General features: G+C 42.7%; 1 protein-coding gene across 3 annotated transcripts in view; it reads right to left on the bottom strand.

Annotated features, from left to right (window-relative positions):
- Nucleotides 1-14,104, bottom strand: part of FER1L6 (fer-1 like family member 6) — a 231,815-nt gene that overhangs the window by 153,486 nt on the left and 64,225 nt on the right. For all 3 annotated transcript variants that reach the window (XM_069731864.1, XM_069731865.1, XM_069731866.1), the window contains exons 4-7: nucleotides 11,412-11,466; nucleotides 11,180-11,311; nucleotides 8,953-9,015; nucleotides 5,639-5,717 (exon numbers count right to left, since the gene is read on the bottom strand). In XM_069731864.1, coding sequence (XP_069587965.1) covers nucleotides 5,639-5,717; nucleotides 8,953-9,015; nucleotides 11,180-11,311; nucleotides 11,412-11,466 — 329 coding nt within the window. The remainder of the gene's footprint in view (nucleotides 1-5,638; nucleotides 5,718-8,952; nucleotides 9,016-11,179; nucleotides 11,312-11,411; nucleotides 11,467-14,104) is intronic.

Below are 14,104 nucleotides of genomic sequence, written 5' to 3'. Positions count from 1 at the left end.
CGTCTCCTCCATCCTCCTCCCTGCAGGCCCCGGATCCAAAATGGCCATGGGCTCGTTCCGGTTCCTGCAGAGAGGCGGCTTGCAAGTGCCTCCTGCAGTGCCTGTCAGATCGCTGATCTGACACATTGCACCACAAAGTGTCAGATCAGCGTTCTGACACTATATAGTCATGTACCCCCCTGGGACAAAGTAAACAACTAAAAAAAAAAATTTACATGTGTAAAAAAAAAAATTCACAAATAAAGAAAAAAAATATTGTAACATTAAATACATTTCTTTATCTAAATAAAAAAACAATAACAGTACACATATTTAGTATCGCTACGAACGTAACGACCCGACCTATAAAACTGTCCCACTAGTTAACCCTAGTTAACCCTTCAGTGAACACCGTAAAAAAAAAGAAAAACGAGGCAAAAAACAATGGTTTATTATCATAGCTCTGAACAAAATGTGGAATAACACGCGATCAAAAAGAGGGATATAAAAAACATGGTACCGCTGAAAACGTTATCTTGTCCCGCAAAAAACGAGCCGCCATACAACGTCAGAGAAAAAATAAAAAAGTTATAGTCCTCAGAATAAAGTGATACAAAAATAATTATTTTTTCTATAAAATAGTTTTTATCGTATAAAAGCGCCAAAACATAAAAAAATGATATAAATGAGGTATCGCTGTAATCGTACTGACCCGAAGAATAAAACTGCTTTATCAATTTTACCAAACGCGGAACAGTATAAACGCCTCCCCCAAAAGAAATTCATGAATAGCTGGTTTTTGGTCATTCTGCCTCACAAAAATCGGAATAAAAAGTGATTAAAAATGACACGTTCCCAAAAATGTTACCAATAAAAACGCCAACTCGTCCCGCAAAAGACAAGACCTCACATGACTCTGTGGACCAAAATATGGAAAAATTATAGCTCTCAAAATGTGGAGACGCAAAAACAAATTTTTGGGAAAAAAAAGCGTCTTTCAGTGTGTGACGGCTGCCAATCATAAAAATCCGTTAAAAACCCACCATAAATAGTAAATCAAACCCCCCATTCATCACCACCTTAGTTAGGGAAAAATAATAAAATAAAAAAATGTATTTATTTCCATTTTCCCATTAGGGTTAGGGTTGGGGCTAAAGTTAGGGTTAGGGTTTGGATTACATTTACGATTGGGATTAGAGTTAGGGGCGTGTTCGGGTTAGGGTTTCAGTTAGAATTGGGGGGTTTCCACTGTTTAGGCACATCAGGGGCTCTCCAAACGCGACATGGCGTCCGATCTCAATTCCAGCAAATTTTGCATTGAAAAGTCAAACGGCACTCCTTCCCTTCCGAGCTCTGCCATGCGCCCAAACAGTGGTTTACCCCCACTTATGGGGTATCAGCGTACTCAGGACAAATTGCACAACAACTTTTGGCATCCAAATTCTTCTGTTACCCTTGGGAAAATAAAAAATTGGGGGAGAAGAGATCATTTTTGTGAAAAAATATGATTTTTTATTTTTACGGCTCTACATTATAAACTTCTGTGAAGCACTTGGTGGGTGAAAGTGCTCACCACACATCTAGATAAGTTCCTTAGGGGGTCTACTTTCCAAAATGGGGTCACTTGTGGGGGATTTCAATGTTTAGGCACATTAGGGGCTCTCCAAGCGCGACATTGCGTCCCATCTCAATTCCAGTCAATTTTGCATTGAAAAGTCAAATGGCGCTCCTTCCCTTCCGAGCTCTCCCATGCGCCCATGGTTTATCCCCACATATGGGATATCAGCGTACTCAAGAACAAATTGCACAACAACTTTTGGGGTCCAATTTCTCCTGTTACCCTTGGGAAAATAAAACAAATTGGAGCTGAAGTAAATTTTTGGTAAAAAAAAAAGTTAAATGCTAATTTTTTGTTAAACATTTAAAAAATTCCTGTGAAACATCTGAAGGGTTAATAAACTTCTTGAATGTGCATCTGAGCACCTTGAGGGGTGCAGTTATTAGAATGGTGTCACACTTGGGTATTTTCTATCATATAGACCCCTCAAAATGACTTCAAATGTGATGTCGTCCCTAAAAAAAATGGTGGTGTAAAAATGAGAAATTGCTGGTCAACTTTTAACCCTTATAATTCCCTAACAACAAAAAAATGTTGGTTCCAAAATTGTGCTGATGTAAAGTAGACATGTGGGAAATGTTACTTATTAAGTATTTTGTGTGATACATCTCTGTAATTTAAGGGCATAAAAATTCAAAGTTGGAAAATTTCGAAATGTTCGCCAAATTTCCGTTTTTTTCACAAATAAACGCAGGTAATATCAAATAAATTTTACCACTATCATGAACTACAATATGTCACGAGAAAACAATATCAGAATCATCAGGATTCGTTGAAGCGTTCCAGAGTTATAACCTCATAAAGGGACGGTGGTCAGAATTGTAAAAATTGGCCCGGTCATTAACGTGCAAACCACCCTTGGGGGTAAATTTTCATTTTCAGATTGAAGTGGACACATAATGTAATAGTGTGTTTGTTTGATTGATAATTGTAACTCTGGTGGGTGTGGACACACTGCGCCACGGGCTGGGCTTACCCTGGAGGGGCATGACTTAAGAAACTATCTGGTTTCCGCTAGCACCTCTGGTGGTAAGGTTAGGGTTGGTCACAAGTAGTCACCAAGTACCACTCCAGGGCAGTACCCTGGACTGCAGCAGCTGACAGGAGTACGAGAGGTATGGGTCGGCGGTACAGGAGGGCATAGACAAAAAACGTGGTCAGACACGCTGTGGTCAGGGCAGCCAGGACACGATCAGAAGGCATAGTCGAGTCAGGAGCGGAGAGGTCAGGCAGGATGGGAGAACTACCAGTTCAGTAATGGGAAGTGAAATGACGAACATGAATGTGAACTACAAGGAAAGAACCAAACGTTTGGGCAAGGAGTAATGGGATGAGCTTCCTAGTATAGAGCTTGCTGGCATGAGATAAGCCAGTGAGCCAGATCTCTGCAGGACACAGTAGGGTTAAATATTTTTTGTAACACCCACTTGGACCTAACAAAAGTTAACTCATTAGGTGCCATAAACTTTTATTTTTAATATCTCTGCCTAATAAAAAATAAAATGGGACATGCATCTATCTCGAGAACTGGGACTCATTGTGGAATGTTAGCAGTGGAAACGTAGCCGAGCGTGTGCAGCTCTATTAATTTCTATAAGAGTGCACTTGGAAATTTTTAAAGCTACTGTAGAAATTAATGCAGAATGCGGCGCTTGCATGGCCGCCTTTCCAATCCTGTCGATTGGCTATAAATGTTCAATATGGGATAACCTCCTCGTAAGACAACACCTGTTCATCCATACAATTGGTGGTGGGGGTTACTTGGTCAAGACTCTTATTTCAAAGAGCAAAAAGTCATCAATGAAAGTTAACACCTCTAAATACAGGAGATAACACAGGATCCACCATTCACAATAGGTGATGTCACAGCTCACCTCCTCGTCCTGTACAATGACTGATAACATCTCTATATACAGTAGATAACACAGGATCCACCATTCACAATAGGTGACGTCACAGCTCACCTCCTCCTCCTGTACGATGACTGATAACACCTCTATATACAATAGATAACACAGGACCCACCATTCACAATAGGTGATGTCACAGCTCACCTCCTCCTCCTGTACAATGACTGATAACACCTCTATATACAGTAGATCACACAGGATCCACCATTCACAATAGGGAATGTCACAGCTCACCTCCTCCTTCTGTACAATGACTGATCACACCTCTATATACAATAGATAACACAGGACCCACCATTCACAATAGGTGATGTCACAGCTCACCTCCTCCTCCTGTACAATGACTGATAACACCTCTATATACAGTAGATCACACAGGAACCACCATTCACAATAGGGAATGTCACAGCTCACCTCCTCCTCCTGTACAATGACTGATCACACCTCTATATACAATAGATAACACAGGATCCACAATTCTTTAGGTGATGTCACAGCTCACCTCCTCCTCCTGTACAAGGACTGATAACACAACTATATACAGTTGATGATACAGGATCCACCATTCACTACAGATGTCACATCTCACCTCCTCCTCCTGTACAGTAGATCACACAAAATCTACCAATTACAATAGATGTCACAGTTCACCTTCTCACCTTTACTGCATAATAACTTTCGCTCAGATTAGACGTTCAGATGGCTACTATACCAAATAAAAGAGTCTGAGATAGCCTATTGCTGGTAATGTCCATGTGAAGTGAAGTCTTAAGGTACCTTCACACTAAACGATATCGCTAGCGATCCGTGACGTTGCAGCGTCCTAGCTAGCGATATCGTTCAGTGTGACACGCAGAAGCGATCAGAATCCTGCTGTGCTGTCGCTGGTCGGGGCTAGAGGGCCAGACCTTTATTTTGTCGCTGGACTCCCTGCAGACATCGCTGAATCGGCGTGTGTGACACCGATTCAGCGATGTCTTCGCTGGTAACCAGGGTAAACATCGGGTTACTAAGCGCAGGGCCGCGCTTAGTAACCCGATGTTTACCCTGGATACCATCCTAAAAGTAAAAAAAACGCTCTGCTTTCCGGCCATTGTGCTCACAGCCAGTGCAGAGAAGCAGAGCGCCGAGGACAGACAGCGGAAGGTAAGTATGAAGCGTTTGTTTTTTTTACTTTTAGGATGGTATCCAGGGTAAACATCGGGTTACTAAGCGCGGCCCTGCGCTTAGTAACCCGATGTTTACCCTGGTTACCGGCATCGTTGGTCGCTGGAGAGCGGTCTGTGTGACAGCTCTCCAGCGACCAAACAGCGACGCTGCAGCGATCCGGATCGTTGTCTGGATCGCTGCAGCGTCGTTTAGTGTGAAGGTACCTTTAGCCTAGTGACTAATGTGAAAATTGAAAGATTTTTTGGGGGTAAATTTATTACAGTGAACAATATAAAAAAATACATCTATCATAAAATCTTGATCTAAACAATAGTGACTTTCTGGTAACACATTCCATTTAGGTGACTGATCTGTGAGACCTGCCATGCTTGGACTCGTCTTCAGCGACTAATCCTAATGAATTGTATTTCACGCATTGCTTTGTCACTCGGAGAAATAACATGAGCTTCTCTTTCAGCTCTAAAATGAGAAATTAGTAGAACACGTCTTGCTCCATTAACTCCTCTGAATTTGGTGTTTGTCACACTATTAATGGTCAATGATAAATTCTAGGAGACATCGATGGGAGATCCTTGTCATGAAATATTGTATTATCCTCCGACAATGGTGAAGCTAATGAATGAAATTACAAGACGGCTTCACGGCTGATGTTCAGTGAAATGACTGCTGTCACAACGTCACAAAGAGCTGATGTCTTAATAGATGTGAAATATGCATAAAACATATGACAGACAAATATATATAGAGAGATTAATAAGTGGATGTAAGAGTCAGTGATTTTTGTAACATGAGCTAAGTTGCATCAAACATATGCCATTTGTGAATTTTTTAGTTGGCAATATATGCATCTAGCAAGATTATTGACAACGCTCAAAAAACGTCTTTTTTTTTCAGCCCAAAAAATAAGAGTCATATTGAGATTGACCCCCGGTGATTAGATCCCGGCATACTCATACATTACCTTGTTCATTGTACACTGTGCCCAGATCCAATCTACACGAGCCAATTAATACACTTCCAATCAGCTTGTTGTGCATAACCTGTAAACAAAAAAATAACGAAAACTCAAACTAAGGATTTTCTGCACTTGTTGTTTTTATTTTGCAGCATTGTTTTTTTTCCACCCTGGATCTCTGGTGGTCTAGAGCAGTGCTTGGGTTAATATAAACATCCCTGGTCTATGGCAGTGATGGGGTTAATATAAGCATCTCTGATCTAGGGAACTGATAGGGTTAATGTAGTTTGGTGAAGAGGTTAGTGTTTGCGTCCCTGGTGGGCTAGAGATGAGAAAGACAAAAGGTACCGTCACACTGAACGATATCGCTAGCGATCCGTGATGTTGCAGCGTCCTGGCTAGCGATATCGTTCAGTTTGACACGCAGCAGTGTGTGATGCCGATTCAGCGATATCTTCACTGGTAACCAGGGTAAACATCGGGTTACTAAGCGCAGGGCCGCGCTTAGTAACCCGATGATGTTTACCCTGGTTACCAGCGTAAAAGTTACAAAAAACAAACACTACATACAGTGGGGCAAAAAAGTATTTAGTCAGTCAGCAATAGTGCAAGTTCCACCACTTAAAAAGATGAGAGGCGTCTGTAATTTACATCATAGGTAGACCTCAACTATGGGAGACAAACTGAGAAAAAAAAATCCAGAAAATCACATTGTCTGTTTTTTTAACATTTTATTTGCATATTATGGTGGAAAATAAGTATTTGGTCAGAAACAAAATTTCATCTCAATACTTTGTAATATATCCTTTGTTGGCAATGACAGAGGTCAAACGTTTTCTGTAAGTCTTCACAAGGTTGCCACACATTGTTGTTGGTATGTTGGCCCATTCCTCCCTGCAGATCTCCTCTAGAGCAGTGATGTTTTTGGCTTTTCGCTTGGCAACACGGACTTTCAACTCCCTCCAAAGGTTTTCTATAGGGTTGAGATCTGGAGACTGGCTAGGCCACTCCAGGACCTTGAAATGCTTCTTACGAAGCCACTCCTTCGTTGCCCTGGCGGTGTGCTTTGGATCATTGTCATGTTGAAAGACCCAGCCACGTTTCATCTTCAATGCCCTTGCTGATGGAAGGAGGTTTGCACTCAAAATCTCACGATACATGGCCCCATTCATTCTTTCATGTACCCGGATCAGTCGTCCTGGCCCCTTTACAGAGAAACAGCCCCAAAGCATGATGTTTCCACCACCATGCTTAACAGTAGGTATGGTGTTTGATGCATGCAACTCAGTATTCTTTTTCCTCCAAACGCGACAAGTTGTGTTTCTACCAAACAGTTCCAGTTTGGTTTCATCAGACCATAGGACATTCTCCCAAAACTCCTCTGGATCATCCAAATGCTCTCTAGCAAACTTCAGACGGGCCCGGACATGTACTGGCTTAAGCAGTGGGACACGTCTTGCACTGCAGGATCTGAGTCCATGGTGGCGTAGTGTGTTACTTATGTTAGGCCTTGTTACATTGGTCCCAGCTCTCTGCAGTTCATTCACTAGGTCCCCCCGCGTGGTTCTGGGATTTTTGCTCACCGTTCTTGTGATCATTCTGACCCCACGGGGTGGGATTTTACGTGGAGCCCCAGATCGAGGGAGATTATCAGTGGTCTTGTATGTCTTCCATTTTCTAATTATTGCTCCCACTGTTGATTTCTTCACTCCAAGCTGGTTGGCTATTGCAGATTCAGTCTTCCCAGCCTGGTGCAGGGCTACAATTTTGTTTCTGGTGTCCTTTGACAGCTCTTTGGTCTTCACCATAGTGGAGTTTGGAGTCAGACTGTTTGAGGGTGTGCACAGGTGTCTTTTTATACTGATAACAAGTTTAAACAGGTGCCATTACTACAGGTAATGAGTGGAGGAAAGAGGAGACTCTTAAAGAAGAAGTTACAGGTCTGTGAGAGCCAGAAATCTTGATTGTTTGTTTCTGACCAAATACTTATTTTCCACCATAATATGCAAAAAAAATGTTAAAAAAACAGACAATGTGATTTTCTGGATTTTTTTTTCTCAGTTTGTCTCCCATAGTTGAGGTCTACCTATGATGTAAATTATAGACGCCTCTCATCTTTTTAAGTGGTGGAACTTGCACTATTGCTGACTGACTAAATACTTTTTTGCCCCACTGTACTTACCTTCCGCTGTCTGTCCCCGAGGCTGTGCTTCTCTGCACTGGCTGTGAGCGCCGGCCAGCCGGAAAGCAGAGCGGTGACGTCACCGCTCTGCTTTCCGGCCACTGTGCTCAGTCAGTGCAGAAAGCAGAGCGCCGGGGACAGACAGCGGAAGGTGAGTATGTAGTGTTTGGTTTTTTTACTTTTACAATGGTAACCAGCGTAAACATCGGGTTACTAAGCGCGGCCCTGCGCTTAGTAACCCGATGTTTACCCTGGTTACCGGCATCATTGGTCGCTGGAGAGCTGTCTGTGTGACAGCTCTCCAGCGACCAAACAGCGACGCTGCAGCGATCGACATCGTTGTCGGTATCGCTACAGCATCGCTGAGTGTGAAGGTACCTTTAGCTGAAAAATCTGACCTTCTCAGCTAAGGTAGGTGTTAATGAAAGCATCCCCGGTGGTGTAGGGTGCAGTAAGGATTGCATGCAGAATTCATTTTGGATCTTATGTTAATCATATAATCATATATTAAGTAGATTTTTTTTTTTTAAAGCACTAAAAAATAATTTTGTTGGCCACATAGTGATGCCTTAACTCTTTCGCCGATTCCAACCACGAAAACCCCCAAATTCCAAAAAACACCCATTTGAAAGCAGGGTTTGTGTAAGCCTCCTAAATTGTGCAAAATTTATGAAAGTATCGCACAAGGTTTAATTAATTTGGTGGGTGCATCTTTAACTATAAAAATGTTTCTCCACTTTTTATTTCCCTGCTGTACTGGAGTAAAATTTAGATTTTTATTTTATTTTTTTGCTATTTTGGAAAATTAAGTTAATAAATGTGGCAAACAACATCAATTGCACAGCTAATCCACTCCTACTTACAAAAGGGGTGGGAATGGCGTAAAATCGCAAATATTGCTTGCACGGCTTGTGCCAAAATCTTTTGACACCAGAAAGCTTGGGCCACATTGATCACCTGCACTTCACTAGAGCTGTTTGTTATTGATAAAGCCACCACACCACTCTCCTGCCAGCATGGCTTGCTAGGTCATTATTTTATTGTTTTTACTTATATAATGTGGTAGAAGGCCAGAAAAGTACAGAGTTTTTTTCATTAAAGACTGGTAGTAATGTCCATTTAATCTGGTGATACTTACAGACAATCGTATAATTTTGTCAAAAAGTTGTTCTTGAGGCCCAACAAAGTCGAAGACAAAGTACTGCAAAAAAGTAAAGATAAATGACTGATTCAGAAAAAGAATAAGGTTTGTGGCATAGATTTATAATGTGTCAGGTATACTATAACATTAGCAGCATTATAAGCAGGTTCCACACCAGCACCCAGAGGACCTCAACAAGTGCCAGGAAGCCCACTTTGCATGTATTGAGCAGATTCAGATCTATATCACTGGGGTGTTGGTTGTGTTGTAGAGCCAGCACCCGAGTCTACTGCTGGGATCAGATCCCAGCAGTATAACCTCTTAGAGGCCAATGTCAATTGTGACAGCGACATTTAAGAGGTTGAAAATTGGGTGCTGATTGGTTATCATGGGAGCCAGGGACCTTCTAAAGCCAACATGTCTACCATGTTTGTGTAAGGGGTTTGACCGGACCACGGGTACCTGCATGTCGGGTCTGGAACTAAAAGGGCTGCATCCTCTGTTCCTGGGGAAAAGCTTTGAGTAGGCAGACCTTCCCCTGCAGCCTGGGGGAAGCTCTAGTGAGACGGAGTTTCCTGCTGTCTCAGGAGGGTGGGGAGAACCTGAAAAAGACGCGCAGCGTCGGAAGGATAAGAGGAAAAAGCGCGCGAAGCAGGGCAGTCTGGCGCCGGCAGAGAGCAGCGTGCAGAAATGTGAGTGGCGCGCCCCGCTTCCCCCACCAGAGGGTACCGGAGTGGCGTTGGGCCATATAGAAGGAGCCCCCGTCGCCTGTGGAGCAGAGCAGAGTCGTGCCGAGCCGTGCCAGCAGAGCCAAGCCGGGTGCTGCAGCAGCCAAAGAGAGGAGTACTCCATCCAGGGAGTACCAGCGCCACACAGGCCAAAGAGAGAGAGACGGCAGTGTGTGCCCAGTGACCGCCATAAAGCCAGATGCCAGTCGCTTGAGGATTGTGAGTATTGCGCTCGTGCCGCCTGAAAGAGCCCGGGAAGCGTGACTGTTTACATCCGGAATGTGCTAGTGAGTATCAGCCCAGACACTTGTGACCTAACCTCGCCAGCGTATGTTGGCAGAGCCACGCTGAGCTCGTACAGGACTGTGGCCCTCACTGTTAGTTAGCCATCACAGAGTATGGACTAGGGGCAATGGAAGGTACCGGAGACCGACCATTGTCACCAGAAGACGGGGTATTGTTGTGTGCTGAACCCCATTAGTAAGGAAACCACACCCGCCGTTGCCGACGCTATAGAGTACGCAGCAGGAGCTGCAGTGTTTCGACTTCATGTAACCCTTGCTACCTTATGGTCGTTATTTGTACCGTCGTACTTCAGTTTTGCCACTTACACTGTTTAACCCTTTACCTCCCTGCGTGGAGTGTTTCCCCTGTAAATAAACCTGTTAACCCTTGCTCTGCCTCCCGCACGTTACTGCATCCCGCGTTCCTGCTAGAACCTTACATTTGCACACTTATAAAGCCCAGCCTGTAATTTTCCAATAATTTTTGGTCAATTTTCCTCCCTAAAAAGTGGAATAAACAGAGATCAGAAAGTCGTTTGGACCCCAATATGGTAATAATAGAAACTAACATTTGTACCGATCAAGATATATTAAGATATATTAAAAAACGATCGTTCTTGGAAGGCGAGGAGGAAAAATTGAAAGCAAAGATGATCCCACAGTGACTAGATCACCCAAAGGCCTGCACCTGGAACCGGCCCTGACTGTAAAGCGCTACGGAATATGTTAGCGCTATATAAAAATAAAGATTATTATTATTAGATGTGAGGAGATACAACTCACTGAGATCACTAAGGATCCCTTTTTCAGCACACCCAGATAATCATTGATCTATATTGTCTGGCCTATATTGTCTGGCCTTTTGAGGACCAAAAAACAGTAAATTATAATCCCAGGTCCACTCTGGGAAAAACTGACTGATGCACCATATTTTCCTAGTAATAACCTGGTCATTATATTATCCTGCCACCTCCTAGGCCTTAGCTCTCTTGCCCATAGCAACCAGTCAGAAAGCAGCTTCCATTTTATCAACGCTGATTAAGAAATAAAAGTTGAGACCTGATTGGTTGCTATGAGCAACAAAGTCAGTTCTCCATTTAGAGAGTTTTGATAACTAGGCCGAGTGTATAAATTATGCCTGAATTGTCCATGTATCGGCCATTTCTAAGATGGTCGGAAGTTAGTGTAATAGAAGGGCAACATGGCACTCACCTCATTGTAAAAAGGGGCATTTGTTCCTTCTTTGACTGTGGTTTGTTTCTTTTCATCCCCGATCTCAATGATCACCACAGGGTCAATGTTTTCTCCAATCAGCTGCCGGGCTTCTGTTATAGTTATGGCAATCTACAGGGGGTACACGGCCGAAAAATAATGCACCAATTAGTCCATGTAGGCACAACTCTGTAACTGGTTCCTGAATTTAGGATTTCCTGGGGGAACTTACCTGATAGGTTTGTGTTCTCGTTTCTCCATCGTGAATCTTGGATTCTAGCTTGGCTCTAACGAATTAACCAGATAGTAATCAATAAAGAAGCATGAGATATATATATATATATATATACGGTATATACATATACATACCCAGGGCTGTATGAAAGTTTTAGGCAGGAGAAAAAAAGCTCCAAAGTAAGAAGCTTTCCAAAATGTAAGTGTTAACAGTATATCTGTATCAATTAACAAGATGCAAAGTGAATGAACAAAAGAGAAATCTAAATCCCATCAGTATTTGATCACCGCCATTTATCTTCAAAACAGCATCAATTTTTCTAGGCATAGCTGCACAAAGTCAAAGATTTATGGGATTACAGTCCAGTGTTTGAGTAACCAGTTCTACCAATCAGATGATAATGATCACCAATTTTATGCGTAGGTTGAAACACAGTAGGCGCTAACTGAAACAGAAATCGCCGTTTTGGAGGATTAAAACTGGGTGAGAAACAGCCAAACCCTTCTACAAAGGTGATGTTGTGGAAGACAGTTTCACGTCAAAGGTCATACGCCATGGCTAGTTTGCGCACGGCAACAAGACACAAGGTAGTTATACTGCATCAGCCAGGTCTCTCCCAGACAAACATTACAAAGTAGACTGAGGTGTCAAAAAACAAGCAGTAGACACAGTGGTCAGCCATTTTAAGTCTAAGGGCTCCAATTCGTTATTTTTTTTTTACACCTTTTTTTTTTTTAAATAAAAATTCAATTTGATGCATTTTTATATTTGTGCCAAGTTCCTCATGGCATTTGCATCATTTACACTCAAGTCTCCAGTACGAAATCTGCACTTCTTTTTTGCGCAGTTGAAGATTAACATTCTACATTTTAAAGCTTACTGAAAGGATCATGCAACATTTTACTCTAAAGAGGTACAAAAATGTGTATCTTATTATTTGAGCCAAATATTTTAAAATTTGTGCATCATTTTGATGAATCTGGCACTCGGTCCACCAACGAAAAACAGAAAGACAAAGCAGAAACACTACTTACAAAGATTCAATTGGTAAATTGAGGCAAAGAGTATAGTAGTAAAACAATTCTGCACTTCAAAGGTTGTTTCCAAAAAAAAAACAAGCTATACCCTGTTGTGAATTCTGTTGTCGAACTCCCTCCTGTGATCGTGAATGGTACTTCGGTGAGTTCTGTCCATGGACTCCCTCTGGTGGCTGTGAGTGGAGCTGCTGCTTCTGAGGATCCTGACACAGGTGACGTGGTTTATCCTTTGGCTGGCTGCTCTATTTAACTCCACTTAGATCGTTACTCCATGCCAGCTGTCAATGTTTCTGCATTGGTTCAGTTCGCTCTTGGATCTTTCTGGTGACCTGTCTACTCCAGCAGAAGCTAAGTTCCTGATAGTATCTAATTCGTTCATTGTTTTCTTGTCCAGCTGGATATCATGATTTTGTCTTGCTAGCTGGAAGCTCTGGGATGCAGAATGGCATCTCCGCACCGTTAGTCGGTGCGGAGGTCTTTTTGCACACTCTGCGTGGTCTTTTGTAGTTTTTTGTGCTGATCGCAAAGCTACCTTTCCTATCCTCTGTCTATTTAGTAAGTCTGGCCTCCCTTTGCTGAAACCTGTTTCATTTCTGCGTTTGTGACTTTCATCTTTACTCACAGTCAATATATGTGGGGGGCTGCCTTTTCCTTTTGGGAATTTCTCTGAGGCAAGGTAGGCTTTATTTTTTATCTCTAGGGCTAGCTAGCTCTTAGGCTGTGACGAGGCGCCTAGGTAGAGTCAGGAGCGCTCCACGGCTATTTCTAGTGTGTGTGATAGGATTAGGGGTTGCGGTCAGCAGAGCTCCCACATCCCAGAGCTTGTCCTGTGTGAGTTTTAACTATCATGTCATTCCGGGTGCTCCTAACCACCAGGTCATAACAATACCCTAGGGTAACATAAAAGTTGTTGATCGCTGGGGTTTAGACCAATGTGACTCCCAGCAATCCCAAGAACAGGGCTCAGGAATCTCATCCTGAATGAAGTAGAGGTCCAAATGGGCCGGTCTGATTAAGCGGAATATAGAATTCAGCTTTCTCCGACAGTCCCATAGGCAATAAATAAAGTAGAGATCGTTCACTTGGACCTTCACTCCATTGAGGCCACTGTTCTGGAGCCCCTTTCTTTTCATTACTGTGGGTCTCAGCCATCGGACCCCAGGGATCGGCAATTTATCCCCTATCCAATGACTTAGGCTAGTTTCACATTTGCGTTAAAAAACGCAGCGTTTTTAACGCAAACGCATGTGGTGCAAAAAACGCATGTAAATGCGTTCAAACACTGCGTTTTTTTAGACGCATGCGTTTTTGCATGTGGTAAAAAAAAGCGGCGTTTTGACGCGTTTACATGCGTTTTTTCCTACGTTTGCGTTTTTGAAACGCATGATGAGAAGTGTTTGACAGATGCCAATCATCAAAATCAACTAGAAAACCCACTATAAACAGAAATAGCTAGGGTTAGGGTTAGGATCCCTAGGGTTAGGATCCCTAGGGTTGGGGGGTGGCTTATCAGTGTGTCTTCTTGTGTTTTTCTATTGAAACGCATGCGTTTAAAAACGCATGTGCTTAAAAACGCATGCATTTACATAGACAGCAATACGTTTTTTTGCGGCAAAAAAACGCCGCTAGAAATTACTACAGGTTGCATTTCTG

Source organism: Ranitomeya imitator, chromosome 6, assembly GCF_032444005.1.
Source record: "Ranitomeya imitator isolate aRanImi1 chromosome 6, aRanImi1.pri, whole genome shotgun sequence".
NCBI classification, from domain to species: Eukaryota; Metazoa; Chordata; class Amphibia; order Anura; family Dendrobatidae; genus Ranitomeya; species Ranitomeya imitator.
This window is presented reverse-complemented; position numbering and strand designations above follow the sequence as displayed.